The 16633-nt window shown below is 40.6% G+C and overlaps 5 protein-coding genes across 5 annotated transcripts; 2 read left to right on the top strand and 3 right to left on the bottom strand.

The window, feature by feature from the left end:
- Positions 1–5569: 5569 nt before the first annotated feature.
- M431DRAFT_95405 (glycosyltransferase family 2 protein) lies at positions 5570–8542 on the bottom strand (the record flags this gene model as incomplete). The annotated part of the gene is made up of 2 exons (XM_024924698.1): positions 5570–6753; positions 6817–8542. 2 exons carry the CDS (start codon positions 8540–8542, stop codon positions 5570–5572), a joined length of 2910 nt encoding a protein of 969 aa, XP_024769973.1.
- A 180-nt stretch (positions 8543–8722) lies between these two features.
- M431DRAFT_69794 (hypothetical protein) lies at positions 8723–9262 on the bottom strand (the record flags this gene model as incomplete). Its single annotated transcript, XM_024921795.1, has 1 exon — positions 8723–9262. A coding segment is annotated over one exon (540 nt), but the record flags the coding sequence as incomplete, so codon positions are not given.
- Positions 9263–11357: 2095 nt separating this feature from the next.
- Positions 11358–12327, top strand: M431DRAFT_95124 (hypothetical protein; the record flags this gene model as incomplete). The annotated part of the gene is made up of 4 exons (XM_024924663.1): positions 11358–11670; positions 11733–11826; positions 11889–12022; positions 12086–12327. The coding sequence occupies 4 exons, from the start codon at positions 11358–11360 to the stop codon at positions 12325–12327; spliced, it is 783 nt and encodes a 260-aa protein (XP_024769975.1).
- A 354-nt stretch (positions 12328–12681) lies between these two features.
- On the bottom strand, positions 12682–13599 carry M431DRAFT_95521 (hypothetical protein; the record flags this gene model as incomplete). The annotated part of the gene is made up of 2 exons (XM_024924713.1): positions 12682–13124; positions 13185–13599. 2 exons carry the CDS (start codon positions 13597–13599, stop codon positions 12682–12684), a joined length of 858 nt encoding a protein of 285 aa, XP_024769976.1.
- Positions 13600–14951: 1352 nt separating this feature from the next.
- Positions 14952–16334, top strand: M431DRAFT_511869 (hypothetical protein). Its single transcript, XM_024919752.1, has 4 exons — positions 14952–15253; positions 15407–15718; positions 15823–15915; positions 16004–16334. Exons 1-4 carry the CDS (start codon positions 15092–15094, stop codon positions 16115–16117), a joined length of 681 nt encoding a protein of 226 aa, XP_024769977.1. The 5' UTR covers positions 14952–15091; the 3' UTR covers positions 16118–16334.
- Positions 16335–16633: the final 299 nt, after the last annotated feature.

The following is a 16633-nucleotide window of genomic DNA, read 5'->3' on the forward strand; positions in this document are numbered from 1 at the left end:
TTCTTAATTTAATAATAGATTAATAAATTATTTATTAATTTAGAAAAGGATTACTATTTTATATATTAATCTAATCTAGGTTAACTAAATATATAAGTTTACTTTATATTACTTATTAAAATACTTAAATAGCTAGTTATTATTATAGCGTTTATAATATAATTAGATTAGAATATAGATATTTACTTTTATTTATATTACTAGCTGGTAATAAAATTACCTATTACCGACCTAATTGCTTTACTAATATAAACTATAGAACCCCTCTAAGGTTTATCCCTTAGAAACAGCTAACCTATAGTGCCAATAGGACCCGGTTTGTCACAGTTATTTAATTATTTAATTTATCTTTTTTATTTTACTTTATAAAGGTATTTTTTAAAGATTTTTAGTTTATTATTTATAAAGGAGTAAATTAATCCTTATAAAGGTATTATCTTAGGTTTAAGGTTTATTATATATATTAGTTTATTAAGGGGTATAAATTTAACTATAACCTTTTTATTAAAAACTTTTATATATTTATAATATTTAAAGGAAAGTTTTTTTAATTTTTTTTTATTATTATTTTTTAATACTTATTTATACTTTTTATATAAGTAAAGTAAGTATTAAGTATATTTTATTTTTAAGTTTTTACTTTTTATTAATTTACTTTATATTAAAACTATTTATACTTTAGTTTTTTTATTTTATTTATAAACTTATTTTTTTAAAGTTATAACTTTAAAGTTTTTAATAAAAATATAATAATACTATATTTTATTTTTAAAATTTAAAAAAATATTTAATAATTTATATTATAATTTCCTTAGTAATATACTTAAATTTAAGTCTACTATAATAAAAAAAAAAACCTAAAACCTTTTTATTACTTTTTAATTATTTATTATTTTATATAATTTTATTATTTTTTTATAAATATTACTTTTATAGTTTTTTATAAATAAAGTAAAGTTTATTTTATATAGTAGAATATTCTTTAGTTATATAAATTACTAATATATTATATTAATATTACTACTTTTATTTAAAATAAAGGTTACTTTTACTTATTTATTTTTAATTTTTATTTTAGTTTATTATTTAAAAATAAAGTTTTACTTTTTAACTATAATAATAAATATTAATAAAGTAAAAGTACTTTTATTATATTTTTATATTTTTTTTATAATTAAAATAAAGTTTACTTTAGTAAATCTTTTTTTATTTATAAAATTATTATAATACTTTATTATATATTATTAATTTTTATACTTTATATAATTAAGTATAATATAAGTATTCCTAAAATAAGCTTTATTATATTTTTAATAAATTAATTTTATTATAAAGCTATTATTATTTTTATTTAATTTTATTAAAGTATTATTATAAATAAATTTAAGGTTAATTATAAATATTTTTTACTAATAAGTATTTTATATTTTAAATAAATTATATTATTTTTTTAATACTTAAGTACTTTAATTATTTAAAAATTTATTTTAATTATTTTAGTTTATTACTTTTACCTTAATCCTAATATTATAAAGTTTTTATTATATTATAAAAAATTTAAAATTAATAATTTCTTTTTATATATAGTAAAGGTATTTATTAATTAGCTATAGAATTTAAAAAATATTAAAAAGTTATTTTAAAATTTTATTAAAAATTATTTTAAACTTTTTTATAAAAACCTAAAATAACTTACCTTTTTATTAATAAAGGTAGTTTAATTATATAATTATATTAAAAATATAAGTAATTTTATTATTAATATTATTTTTATATTACTTTATATACTATTTATATATAAAGTTAATATAAAAATATTAATATTCTTTAATTTAAAATAAAGTTTATTAATACTTTATATTTTTTATAAAATAATTATTAATATATTAAATTTTATATATATTCTTTTTAAATTAGTTTTTTTTAAAATTAAATTAGTTACTTAAATATATAAGGTATATTTATAGCTTTATTTAATTTTATTCCTTAAACTTAAGGGTTAGTATTTAGATTTTTTTTTATAAGTTAAAGTAGGTTTATTTTAATTTTACTTTAGGGTTTTTACTTAAAAAGCTAATATTAAAAATAAAGTTTTTTTATTTTTAATTACTTATAAGTATTAAATTTTTTTTTTTTTTTTTTTATATTTTAACTATAGCTATAATATATTTTTATAGTTTCTTTAATAAAAAAGATTTAAGCTAACTTAGCTTAAGGGTTTTTTATTAAAAAAGAGTTATAGTACTTATTTATAAAATTACTTATAAAGAGGTTTATAATTATATATATAATTAAGTTTATAAAATTACAGCTTTATAATTATTAAATTATAATTTATATAAATAAGTTTTATTAATAATTATTTTTATTTTTAATAATTCCTTTACTTTTTATAAGTAAAGAAATAAACTTATTAAAAGCTAAATTAATAAAAAAAAGTAAAAAAGGATAAAGGATAATTATGGAAACTATATAGTAAATATATAAACTTAAGGTAGTAAAATAATTATATTTATTTTTACCTTTTTTAATTTCTTTTTTAAATTTTAGGTTTTTTATAGTATTATTACTAAGCTAAGGGCTTTGTAACCCTTAGCTTATGCCTCTATAACGTGGCCGGTGCGCGGCCGTTGCGTAACTGCGCCCTCTTTAAATAGGCTTTAATAATTATAAACTATTATAATATATAATTTCTAAGGCTTTATACTTAAGTATAAAAGTTAATATTAAAGTAGCTAGCCTTACTACCTATATTAAAAAGTACTTATAAAGATATTTTTTTTTAATTAATTATAAAGGGAGAAAAGTTATATATTTATAAGGTTATATATCTATAGTAAAAATATTATATATCCCTATTAATTACTATAATAATATATTTATAATAAAAATAAAATAAATATAAAACTTAAATTATATTAAGGTTTTTATATAATTAATACTTTTAAAAAAAATTAATTATAAAAATAAAAAAAAATATTATTAAAAATATTAACGTAATATTTTAAAAAAAAAAAAATATATTAAAGTTTATTTAAAAAAAATATAATTATATATTAATTATATTATAAAGATATAAATTAAAAGTTATAAAGCCTTTAGTTTAATAATAATATTATAAAAAACTTAAAATTTAAAAAAAAAATTAAAAAAAGTAAAAATAAATATAATTATTTTATTACCTTAAGTTTATATATTTATTATATAATTACTTATAATTATCTCTTATTTTTCTTTATTTTCTTTTATTAACCTAACTTCTAATATTCAATTAATAAATTATTAATTATTAAAATTATTTATTTATAATAATAATTAAATAAGCCTTTAGGGGTTTATTTTTAATTTTCTATATAAAAATTATTAATTTAATATTATAAAACTTTAATAAACTATTATGATAAATCTAAAACTTAAATATTATTTAAAATTTATAAAGCTAATTATATTTATTATAAAATAATAAAAAGCTTATAAATATAAACTTATTATTAATTTTAATAATTTTATTATTATTAACTTTATTATAAAAATCTTATTACTTTAATTTATTAATTTATTATATTTATATAATAGTAAAAATTAAAAAAAAAGTAATTAATAAATTTTATAATTATTTATAAAAAGATTTAAATTAATAAAAAATACTAAAGGAAAAAAAACTTAAGGATAATAATAAAAAGACTATAACTATAGCTAAAGTAATAACTATAATAGTAACTTTATAATTATTAAAAAAAGCAGTAGTATTATTAAAAAAGTTAGTTTAATTATATAACTAAATTAATAAAATCTTATAATAGCTTTATTTATTATAAAAATATAACTTAATTATTATATACTATTCTTAACTTCTATAACTTAATATTATATTTTAATATAGTAGGCTAGTATACAATAACCTAGGCTTAATTAGGCTTAGTTAGGTAGGAATACTACCTGGATAGTAAAAAAGCACTACCCAGATAGCAATACTCTATTTTAAATTGGCGAAGTATTGGATAGCCACTGCTATGGTAGATATGCCTCCAGTGCATACAATTCCGTAATAAACAAATGGAGCACTATAATATAGTCAATATAATTATAAGATAACAAATTATAGCTTAAGAACTCACATAGGTTAAGGAATAGTCAACAACCTCGCCATGCCTCTTGCCGGTCGTAGGCACTTCAAAAGTGGTGAGGATCTCAAACGGCGAAGAAACTAGTCATAAGAATTATTCAAATACTTGCCAAAAGTAGGAGAATTTTGTATTTACTGTCCGTGACCTACAGGCTCAACAGTGACTTGGGGAATCCTGGGATATGACCACTCTTTGTGTGGAGAGGCGGCGCAAAATACGCATCTGATCGTGACATAGAATGGGTCATGTAGGTGTTGTGAGACCTGTGTCGTTGGTCGTTTATCTTGAATCTGCGGCGTTGGTTTTCTATTCTAGATCTAGTCAGCTTCTCTGATCTATATTTGTCAAAGAGGCTGAGAGACAAATGATATCTGCATTTGCTGAATGGTATCTCCTGCCCTAATGATGTACGTCGGGTTTTGCGAGGAGAAGAGTAGCCATTTCACGTGTGAAAAGGTGAAGTAGACGCAGGCAGAGATTCTGAAAAGTGATGTGGAAAGGAATAAAAGTAAGGGACATCATGATAGAAGGGGCGAGAATGTATGTAAGATCTTCCTAGAAGGAAGTCATCTCACGCTTTCCTACCACGATTATTAGAGGTAGTTACTGCCTACAAACTTCCATGAGCAGGAGCTATATTTACTTACTTAAGTATCAATAGCATCAACAGTAATCACCAACTATAACTCTCTGCTACTATTGACATTTAAATCTAGCGTTTGCTACTATTACTACATTTTTCTAGTATCTGCTACTATAGCTATATATCTCTAGTCTTTGGTATAATCATAGGTACTTATACGACAGCATAGCAATAGCTACCTTACCTCAGTTGTAGAACTAACAGGTAACCCAGTCAATCCAAGATAATTACGGCTCTCACGATGCTTCACTGCCACGGTGGGCATAGACAGAGAATGCAGTACCCTACTCTTAGGAAGAGACCCTTTACTTTCGCCAGTACTGGCACTCACAATCTATTTCTTCCATTGCAGACAGAAAGCAAAAGTCCCTACTTAGCTTCATTCAGGCGTACCGTGATGCCGCAATCAATCATCATGAAAATAAGTAGCCATCAAAACCTCATTATAGACAAGACATACATCATACAGAGTTATCGACATGAACAAACGTTTGTGCCTCTCTTCAACACATGACAAAAGAGAGGCAACTCATCAATCCCTAGAAACCCCCTTCACCCCTGAAAGACAAACCAGACCAGACCATCATCATAACTCTCTCCAGCTTGTATACGTCGACCGTAACCACTCTTATAAGTATGAAGGGAGAAAGGTAAGCCAATGGAACAACACAGACAACCTCCTTACCCGCCTCTCTTTTCACAGAGGAGGAAATATAAACCTATTAGCCGTGGAGAACAAAGCAAGGAAATCCATACACGTCTAGGAAAAGAAAAAAACAAAGAAAAAGGAGTAGCAGCATCAAGTTCTAAGGGTATTAGTGATGCTGCTTCCCACGCTGCTCATGGTTTCGCTCAGCTTCTCGCCCATACCGCCAGCCCAGCTTGGCAACTTGAGCGTCATGCGGATTCTGCCCTCAACAATCAGGTGGATGAGGTTGATGACGGCAAACGTGGTTGATCCTATAGCACGAAACAACGCCAAGCCCGCCACGCTCCAGAGCAGGAAACGAAGGTAGAAGTTGTCGCCAATGCCCTTGTCGCTGTACACTTCGGACACAGCCATGGCGAGGATGGCGTTGAGCACCATCCACGAGACAACCATGTACGTTCGCACGCTCTTGTAGTAATCTTCCTGCAGCTGAGACTCGCTCGGGGGCTTCTCCGGAACCTCGATGCGGTCACGAAGATTACGCAGAGCCTCGTCGTATCCGCTATCAATATCAAGCTGCTCGCTGGGCATTTCAAGCTCGACAGTTTCACCCTTGCCGACAGCGCCACCCAGATCCGTCTTCATCACATTGTCGCCCTTTGTACCCCAAGTGACGTCGTGGGTATTGCAAAAGGCGTAAACTTGCAGGGTGCAGATATAGCTCGGCAGCAAAAGGAAATATTGGCCGGCCGAGGTAAACATGTGCCAGGGATCGAGGTATAAAAACGACATGGCAAAATACAGACCAACCGTCGAGGCCAACGAGACGATTAGATTCGTAAACACGTTGTTACCGAGTGAGATCGAGACACCACCGTCACTGTCCGTGAATTGCCTTACGACAATGTAGAAGATGGCAAAAGTCGTGTAAACCATGATGATGCTGTAGATAATCATACTGCCCATATAGAGTCTTCTCGCACCTTGTGGACGATTTCCAAGAGACAAGATGAATTGGATAGCGATAAGCAAGATACACGTGTATCTCAGGATAATGAATATGATGTTTCCAATGCCGTGTCCAAACGGATCAACTCGTTTATCCGCTAGACCGCCAGCGACGAAGTAAAAAGCCAGATAGAAGTTTGCGAGAGAGAAGTAGGTGAAGAGCAGCTGGACAAATTGGTAGACAAACTCAATGTACAAGAGGACCTTGCGAGCAAGAGTATGGTCGGTCTGTAGAATTTGTCGCATTTGGACAAGGGAGTAGACGGCGGCAAAGAAGGCACCGTTCAGCCATCTTCTTCGTTGGGAGATGAACTCGGGAACAGAGTCTGTGGAATGTTACGTTAGTTTGAAGAACCAGGATGGGCGATGAAGCACAAGAAATAACTTACCAGGAACATCTGTTTCTCCATGACAACCCTTGACGTATTTCAACACCCATCTCTCGCCTCGCTTGGCCACGAGCTCCCAACAAAGGATGCGATCTTCGGCCAGATACATGTTGGCTGTAAACACATCCGCATGCTGACCGTGGAGTGTTTCACCCTTGAAATACTGGCTCAACGGTCCATGGCCAGTCTCGTCGTTTTGTAGCGCATGGTAACGGTAGGCACTGAGGGCACCGGGCAACACGGTGATGTATCCAAACACAGATTCGAGGGGCTTGTCCAGGATATTGGACATCTTGTATTCAAAGTTTTGCGATGCAACCAGAGGATTCAACAGGTATGATCCGTATTTGCCCTTCATGGCCTTGATCTCACCGCAAGCTCCGGCAACGTTGGAATCAAAGTCAAAGGCCTTCCAGAGATGGTACAGCGAAGTACCACCAGGACGAGTTCCCACATCGAGCAGAATGCAAACGTTGGGGTTCAAGGCCTTGCCAAATGCATTGAAGAACCAACGGTGCGAGTTGAGCTTGCGCGAGTTCTTCTCTTTGAGGCAGAAGATGATTTGGCACGGAACAATGCCCTTTTCAGCACCCTTGAATTTGAGGTCCGAGTCGAGCGAGACTTGCGTTGTGTACTCGTAGACGTGTGCCTGTACGGCTCTGTTGTTGACAAAGTTTTTGGCAATGCCATGCTGGTAGACTCCCATGGCAGCCAAGGCGTCGAGTGTGCGTGGATGGATTTTCTCACGACCATCTGAGATGATGCAAACGACGACTTTTTGCCAGCCGTTTTCACCCCAGGTACGAGATCGGGATCGAGAGCAGAAATGAGAAATGTTCTTCATGACGGCGTACATTGTTCTGGTAAAGAGAATCTCGTCTTCGTTATACATGGTGACGCAAATGAACAGCTCCGTCTCTCGAGCCGTCCGGCCAATACTCTGTCGTAATTTGTAGCCTCTGTCGACAAAGTCATCGGGATCACACGTCACAGCAGTGTATCTCATGTGAGTGAACTCGACCTCGTCTCGGCGCGGGAGAAAGCTGTAGAGAATGGTTGGAATCTTGCACTCCAAGACCAGCTCACCGTTGATGAGCGGGACTTCCTTTTTAGCCATTTGCGGAGCGCGGACACCACGCCTCTCTTGCGCTCCATCAGGCGCAGGTCCATAGTGCTCGTATTTATCATAGTACTCCTGCTCCTCGCTCAATGTCTCTTGGCCTGAGTGGTATGAGTCGCGGTCATCACCATAGTGCCTATCATCCTCGTCATAGTGATCATACTGCTCGTGCTCGTAGTTGTCGTAATGGCGAGATTCGCTCAGGTCTGACTCGGGGCCAAAGACATCATCGTCATCTTCGCGATGGTCCAAGGGGATGGAGACGGTTATATCGTCGGTAAATTGTGATTGGCGCGATGCGTTGCCAAAGCGAGGAGCTGGTGGGAGAGGCCGGCGCGGACTGCCGCCATATCTAGAGGACGGAGTTCCTGGCCTGGGACTGCCATTGATGTCTGAGGGTTCATACGAGGCATGAGACGCGGGAGGGCGAGAGTAATCCGTCAGTCTGGACGCTGGCGACCACGGCCTGTGAGAAGGGTCCCTGGTGTCGTAGGACATGTAAGACGCATCTGGCGGCGGAATCCTAGGAGCATCGTCCAGAATTGACCCAGTCCGAGTGTGGGTGGATGCGACGCTGGGAGTATATTGAGGCCGGGGCGATCGCATACTAATAGGCCTATCGCGTGAGTTTTTGATCTTCCATCTAACAGTGGGCTTAATCTTTTTGATAACGGGTTCCGCTGCGACAACGTCGACCGCGGCTGGTTGGGGGGGTGGTTGAACTGGTTGGACTGGTGGTTGGTCCGATGCTGATAGACTCCCTCTTCTTCGCCGGGAGCGTTCACTTGGTCCTTCCGGGATAGTTGGCAGAGCCTCGGCAAGATTTGGGGAGTCATTGAGCGCTAAACTTCTTGGACTGTGCAACTTTGCATTGTTGTTCTTGCGAACCTGTTTGATGTAGAGGGGAGGGGGGACAGCAACGTCAAGAGGGGGGAGGGGATTGTGAACAGAAGGAGAAGAGAGAGGAAGAGGAGGAAGAGGAGCATCCGCCTTGGTTGCTGCTTGCATTTCCGTCTCTTGCTTGGTCTCCAAGCTCGAGGCGGCTCCTGGACACTCGTCGAAAGCCATGGTGGACGTCTCGGGGTTGGATCCTTGGTGTTTCGAAGCGTCCTTGGGTTGCAAAGACGACGTCGATGAGGACGGAGAGGACATATTTAGGAATGTTGGTGTTGCCATTGGCGACGTTTGTGTTACGTACGGTCTGCTTCTGTCTGGGGACTCTTCCACAGATGTCAACAATCTAACGGCGGCGGCTCCATGGCCGGTGGGCGAGTCGAGCTCGTCGTCGTACGGCGGGAGACTATAGCCGGGAGGACGGCGGTCCATTGTAAGTAATGCAGCGGAATGCCGTGTGTTTTAGGCTTAAGCTTTTGGAATGCTGCTAGACGCGGGCCACAGCTTGCACTACCAATCTTCAAGCCAAGGGCGACAAGGAGCGGTGTCGAGACACGACCATGCGGATTGGCTGTATCTCGGTTGAAGCTGTGCGCGACCTGGTTCGATTCTGTTAGAAAGAAAGAAAAACACGACACCCGGCAAAGAGGTCGTGAAGAAGTTGGATGTAGTTGAGAAACCGAACCGAGCTGAGCTGCATAAAGATTAAAAGGCGGGAATGGGGACATGCGTCGCTGGTCCTGGTATGCTATGCTCACTGTGGGACCAGCTGCAGCTGTGCAAGGCGAGCCAAACAAATTGCTTGCGTGGCGCGTTGGCCCGGCAACAGGCGATCTGGCTGCACGGCGAACACGAGAAACCCGGTCGAGCCGCAGGAACACACGCAATCCGCTGTCGTTAGCCGCCCTGAGGGTTAAAAACAGCGTCAATTGGCCAGGTACCGATCGAGGCTGATGCTTATTGTTTGGTCTGGATGCGGGCGGTGAGTTGCCCCGGCATCGCGTCGTGATATGCAGCCGTTGAAGTATCCTGGTACAGTAGCCGTTGTAAGCCAGCTCAGCTCAGTTATGTCTCAACAGCCTGTCTGTCTGTTCCGCTGCATTGTATGCATGTGCTCTATCTGTATTAGCCCGTGCCCGTCTTTAACAACCTTCAGTCTCGCTTTTCTTTCTTGTTTCGATCCGTCTTCTCCAGTCGGCAGTCCACAATGGACACAAGCCCACACTGACAGAGCGGTCTGTCTTGCAGCCATTCTCCACAACCGCGTCCAGGGGCCTTGACTGGTGCATATCTTGCGACATCAATTAGGATTTGTATGAGCTAGTAAATGAGTGCCTAGTCGTATTTTTGTTAGGACCAGCACTGCCACGTGAAGATGTTTTTGTGAAGCATTGGTAACTTTCATACTTGCAAGTGGATGTACGAATACGGAGTAACCCGGATATTCTTCAGGGAATACCCAAGAGAGCCTTTCAATACCGATTTGGCTCTTTGGACGTAGCCGTTGGTTTTTGCAGATAGACAACAACTCAAACATTCAATTTATAGATGGCTCATGAGTAAAAGAGGAGAATATGCTTATCGGAGTTGAACGTGTTATCTGATAAAACAAAAGTCATCTGTTCCCGGTTAGGTCATCACAAACAACAGCATGCAAACCGGGTATTATCCGCTTGGCTTTTGTTCCTCCATTGATGGGCAGTCACCAACAACGAATACAGCTGCACATCAGCAATTGCAAATACTACCCATCTCAATTATTTCAGAACCCATATACATAGGTACATATAATACTATACAATTGGCACGGTGCTTGTTGACTTAATGATCGTCAATGTCCTCCTAATGCAAGCTTCTTACCTCCCCCATCTCTCTATGACCAGTTCATCCCCTTTACCAGCTGTACCTAGTACATTAGTCGCCGCTCAGATCCTCCTCAATCGCCACTAAGGATTGCCCCGCCATCAAGGTACACAGTACTCCTAACCGCTAAAGGGAGCCCTCACAGAGCCTCTGACGTACTAAACTGCCCTGTGCACCCAGCAACCACATTATCAGTACCAATCAGGAAAGCTGTAAACACAGCAGAGCCGCCCTGGATGCGACACCACCGCCTCCCTCTATCTCTCTATCCACATCAGTCTGTCTATCTACATATCTTTCCGCAACAGGCTGTCAGCGCATCGCCAAACTCTCCGACTCGCTGCCCGGCATCACATCAGCATTTTACATTCTACCAGCATTTCATCTTTGCATTGCCTGGCATCCAGCCCCGGGCGCGCTACTCCGACTGCCAGCTCCATTGCATCAGCAGCATTTGCTCCGTGAGCTGTCTTCCTCCATCCTTGACATGCCATTCATTGCCCCGCTAACCAGTTGGTATGGAACGCAGACCGTCGTATTGTATCTTAGCTTGCCAAATATCACGACCAAACCCCGACCCTCGCCTCGCCATGGCTCAGTTCCTGCAGACAGTGTCAGTCAACCCTCACTCGTATGTTCGTTTAGTTTCGTCGCCGCCGTCAACATGCCCTTGTCCCTATTTCAGTATCTCAGTCCCAGGTCTCGCGCCAAGATGGAGCGGCCTGACAGCACCATATTACCCATCTACGAAGATCCCCCGCTCAAGCCTGTGTTGAATACCGTGTTTGCTGATGGCGAAATATTTCTGAGCAGCAACCAAAAGACTAGAAATCAGTTCCGCCCGCGCGCTGGAAAAGGTGGTGTCAACAGTTATCAGTTAAGGCAGTATGCCGAAGCTACCCTGGGAGGAGGCAGCTTGAGAAAGTGTGTCAAGCTGCCCGAAGGTGAGGATGAGAACGAATGGTTAGCAGTCAACAGTGAGTTTGCCGTCCACAATTCTTGCCAGGCAAAAATGGAAGGGCTAACGTGACATCACCAGTGGTGGATTTCTACAACCAGATCAACCTTCTCTACGGTGCCATCACCGAGTTTTGCTCGCCACAGTCATGCCCTGAGATGAAGGCCACGGATGAGTAAGATATAAAATCCGCACCACAAGCGTCACAGCTCTTGGAAGCGAATCTAACAAAGTCAGGTTTGAATATCTCTGGCAAGATAGCGAAAATTATAAGAGGCCGACCAAGATGGCCGCACCAGCCTACATCGAACAGCTGATGACATGGGTTCAAGCCAACATCGACAATGAATCCGTCATGCCCAGCAAGATTGGTAAGTGGCCTGTCTTGAGTGATCACACTTGCTATTCGATATGACTGCTGACGACAATCATAGGCGTTCCTTTTCCGAAATCCTTCCCAACTCTCATTCGTCAGATCTTCAAGCGAATGTACCGTGTGTACGCGCACATCTACTGCCACCACTATCCGGTAATCCGGGAGCTGGGGCTGGAACCTCATCTCAACACCAGCTTCAAGCAGTATGTGCTTTTTATCGATGAGCATAGCTTGGCGAGCGGGCGGGACTACTGGGGTCCTCTCGGAGACCTCGTTGATAGTATGATGAAGAGTGATTGATCGAGAGCTGCTTCACGCTTCATTCCATCTTTCTTTTCGTGTTTCTGTTTAGTCAATCTCTGCACAATTGCGGTAATGCTTAATTGGGAGCAAGGCAAGGCGTTAGGATATCGTAGATTTGGGAATTAGGACCTGAGTCGATAGTGTTAGGTCTATCGGGCAGAGTCGGGTAAAGGGCATAAGGACAATTAGTATGCGGCCGGAAGATGGTGCGGCTTGGACACTTTGATTTACAATTCATTGAGTAAATTCATACATCACGAGAAGAAGTTAAATTAGACGAGCCGTATGATAAATAAGTACCAAAAAATATTAAAATCCAACAACTCCAGCAAGAGTCTCCCGGTTGTACCCTTATGCTGCATTCTGTACCTGGACCTGGCCGCTCGGTGTGCCAAAGTAAGCTGCAACCGGCTTCTGTGCTTGGAATTCCTTACCCAGACCAACAGCCTGAACTCCATTAAATCCGTGGAAGAGGCCAATCTCCACAATTCCAGGAAGCTTTACCAGCTCCTCGGCCAGCTTTCCGATTTCCCAAGCTCCGTTCTTACCGTTGCCGTCCACCTCCGCCGTCAGATCCTTGGGAAGTAGCAGCGGCGGGAAAGGAGCGTCGATGATCCACATACCATTGTCAGTCACGCACTCGCCGGCTTTGCTGGGTAGGCCGGAACGGACAACAGGGTTAGGAGAGCCCATGGCTTTGAGACGGTTCAATACATCCGGTGCTGCAAGGGGGAGCACCTCGATAGGGATAGTTTTCCATTTGGTGCACAACCGAGGTGATTGCTTGCGAGAATCTATACAAGATATTAGTTGACCCGGGACAAATCATTGTAGATAGTAAGATATTGACGCACCCGCAACTGCAATGAACTTCTTAGCCGCTACGGCGACAAGCTTCTCTTGAAAGAGGCATGCACCTCCTCCTTTGATGAGGTTAAGATCCTCATCAACCTCATCTGCACCATCAAAGGCAACGTCCAAGGCAACCGACACGCCGTCCACAACAGGGCGCTCGTCCAGGTTGCACAGTCTCAATCCAGCTGCTCTAATCAGACCCTTAGATTGGCTGCCTGTGGGAATGAACGTCATGTTGGCGGAAAAGCTTGGCCCCTTGGCCGCAATAGCTTCCACCACATAGACGACAGTGCTGCCAGATCCAATCCCGACGAACTTGTCAGTGGGAGAGAGGTGGTCCTCAACGGCTTGGAAAGCCGCAGCTTTCTTTGCGGACTCGATCAGAGCTGCGGCATTGGGTGCATTGCCAGCCATGGTTCGAATTGGTGGATGTGAGGGTGGTGATGATATACGGCCCGATGTTGTTGTTGTTGTTGTTGTTGTTGTTGTTGTTGTTGTTGTTGTTGTTGTATTGCTTAGCGCCCGTGACCTATCTAAGAGATCTGGCCCGAGTTTGAGATGCGGCGGCTGCAGGGTAGGGTTTCTGCGGAGTACAAGAGCTGGGTGTTAGTGCGTGCTAACGGGGCACGTTTAACTGAATAGAAGGCTTTGTTCAGATAGACTGCCGAAGTAAAAGATGAAGCTGGTTCTCGTGCTGCATTTGTTGTTTGGACGTAGTACTCGGATTTCATCGGCGACCCATAGGTGTACGGGATCCCGTACGTTTAATCTATACGGGGCGCCCAATAGGCGCACGGGGCCGCACGCACACGGGATAGCTGCTTAGTCAACAACACCCGCTATAACACCCGCTATAACGACCGCTATAAGAACCACTATAATGACCTAGACCGCTATAACGACCGCTATAACAGCCCCGCACCGCTATAATAACCGCTATAACAACCGCTTTAACAGCCGCTCAGGTCTAAAACTCACCGCTGCAGATGAGGATTTTAGTTGAGAGACCGCTCTGGTCGACAATCTAGCAACACCTTTGCTCCCTACGGTCGCTCCGGACTAGATTGCTCCCGCGCTATAACAGCAGCTATTATAGCAATCTTACAGAGGGCGTTTGCTTACATAAGGGTCCCGTGTGGTTGTATAGACCCGTGGATCTATTGGGCGCCTTACGGTCTTGTGCGCTTATCCTTTGTGCGCTTTTCCTTCTGTCGATAGGTACTTACAGCTACTTAATAAATTGTTGGCTTTAGGCTTATATAATAAAACTAGCTGTAAATGGCAAGAAGCCCCACTTTGGGTATGCTCTGTGCGCCTCGGGGTATGCTTGATAAGCCGTCCCTATAATTAGCTGCAAAGCTCAAATAGCTCAAATTGAGCTTTGCGCTTGAAGAGGATACGCAAATTCGCAACGCTTAAATACAAGGCTTAAATAGCCCAAATTAAGCTTTTAAGAGGCTGATTCAAAGCGCCTTATATATAATTTATAGCGCCGGGAGCAATCTAGTCCGGAACGACCATAGGGAGTGAAGGTGTTGCTAGATTGTCGACTAGAGCGGTCCGTTAACTGGAATCCTCATCTGCAGCGGTGAGTTTTAGACCTATGCGGTTATTATAGCGGTTGTTATAGCGGTTGTTATAGTAGGTTATAGTAGCATAAGCAGGACTGCTTAGGTAATTTGTACGGGACCCGTATAGATTAAACGTACCTACGGGATCCCGTATATCTATGGGTCGCCGATTTCATCAACGCAGTTACGTAATCAGAAAAGTTGGTGCCTCACCCGCTCGGCAAGGCATCCACATCCAAAATTGCCGGCCGCAGAGAACCTCAACCTCGAAAAGCGATCTCTACGAAAGCCGGTCTCTCACCACCTTCGACGCCATCCAATCCTCCACGGCCGCCATGCTGTCGCGACAAGTCTTCCGCTCCCTCAGGGCCGCTGCCCCCCAGCGTGCCGCCGCTCTCAGCGTTGCTCCGGTCCGGACCTTTGCTGCCGCCGCCGCCAGCGAGCCCAAGGCTCCCATTGCCGTCTTCGGTCTCGATGGCACCTACGCCACTGCTCTGGTACGCCTCTCCCCGATGGAAATATGGTGTTGATTGATGTTACGAATGTCAAAAGCTGCCAATTGCGTACTTTTCCCGAGCGCTGCGGCTCCGGGCGTGGAGGAATTGGCACCAACCACGAAACAGATGGCTAATCTCTTGCGTCAATTTTAGTACACCGCGGCCTCCAAGACTTCCACCCTCGATGCCACCGCCAAAGAGCTCGCCAAGCTGGGCGGCATCCTCGACAAGGACGCCAAGCTGGGCAGAATCCTGTCCGCTCCCACCCTGACCCCCGCCGACAGGTCTGCGATTGTTGCCGAGCTCGTCAAGCAGGCCGGTGCCAGCGGCGCCACCCTCAAGAACTTCCTCGACACCCTCGCCGAGAACAACCGACTGGGCCTCCTGAAGGGCGTCACTGAGAAGTTTGGCCAGATCATTGCTGCTGCCCGTGGTGAGGTTGAGATGACTGTTACCAGCGCTCAGGTGCGTCTACCTTGGATTTGAAGTCTCGACATTTTAACGACACGATAGTGTCGCAATGGCATACTCTAGAAGAATGAATATAATTCTAACACGAATCTCTATAGGCTCTTGACCCTAAGACTCTGTCTCGTCTGGAGACTGCCGTTGCCAAGTCCTCCTACGTCGGCCAGGGCAAGAAGCTCAAGGTCACCAACGCTGTACGTTGACATCCTTCTACTCATGGAGAGGGCATTGGCCCCCTCTCCTCCTCTATTGAAAACGCCAACTCACAAATCAATGTTATAGGTCAACCCCGAGATTGTTGGTGGACTCATTGTCGAGGTCGGCGACCGAACCATCGACCTCAGCGTCTCCGCCCGCATCGCCAAGATGAACAAGCTCCTCACTGACAACCTGTAATTTATTCATGTATAAAAAATATTAAAACAAGAATCCCCTTTGTTGAACTTTTCTTTTGCCTCAACTAAAGGGTTAAAAAAGCTCAATTTTTCTTAACCAACGAAGCCCCCCACCAAAACATGTATAGAGGTTTTTTTGAGCTTGGGACAAGAAGTGATGCGGAGGTATTTTTTCGGGTGGTTTGTATGCGTCCATATTTTATCTGGGAGGAGGGGGCGCAAATAGCTACCAGCCAGGGTGAAGAAGAGATGCTGTTGATTGGTGGCAACGGCATCTGCAAATAGAAGGCATGTTTTTTCTAGAAAATGAAGAAATGGCTTTTCTGTACACAAACTCATGTGATGTCATCTGTCTTTGTCAGAAGAAATGCTCAGAATCAACTCATATGGCGCATCTTTTCAATTCTCATATAAATTCAAGTAAAACATAACTAACAGAATCATATACCAAGGCATAACCCAATTTGTATCCTCCAAAATCTTATACCAAACATTCCTTCTTGCCTTGTACTGTAGT

This window comes from Trichoderma harzianum (genome assembly GCF_003025095.1).
Source record: "Trichoderma harzianum CBS 226.95 unplaced genomic scaffold M431scaffold_14, whole genome shotgun sequence".
Taxonomy (NCBI): domain Eukaryota; kingdom Fungi; phylum Ascomycota; class Sordariomycetes; order Hypocreales; family Hypocreaceae; genus Trichoderma; species Trichoderma harzianum.

What these genes read in the sequence shown, in the direction of transcription:
- M431DRAFT_511869 (XM_024919752.1), top strand. Translation starts at nt 15,092, where the DNA reads ATGCTGTCGCGACAAGTCTTCCGCTCCCTCAGGGCCGCTGCCCCCCAG. An exon ending in TGACTGTTACCAGCGCTCAG is followed by an intron (nt 15,719 to 15,822) that starts GTGCGTCTACCT and finishes GAATCTCTATAG; the next exon opens with GCTCTTGACCCTAAGACTCT. An exon ending in AGCTCAAGGTCACCAACGCT is followed by an intron (nt 15,916 to 16,003) that starts GTACGTTGACAT and finishes TCAATGTTATAG; the next exon opens with GTCAACCCCGAGATTGTTGG.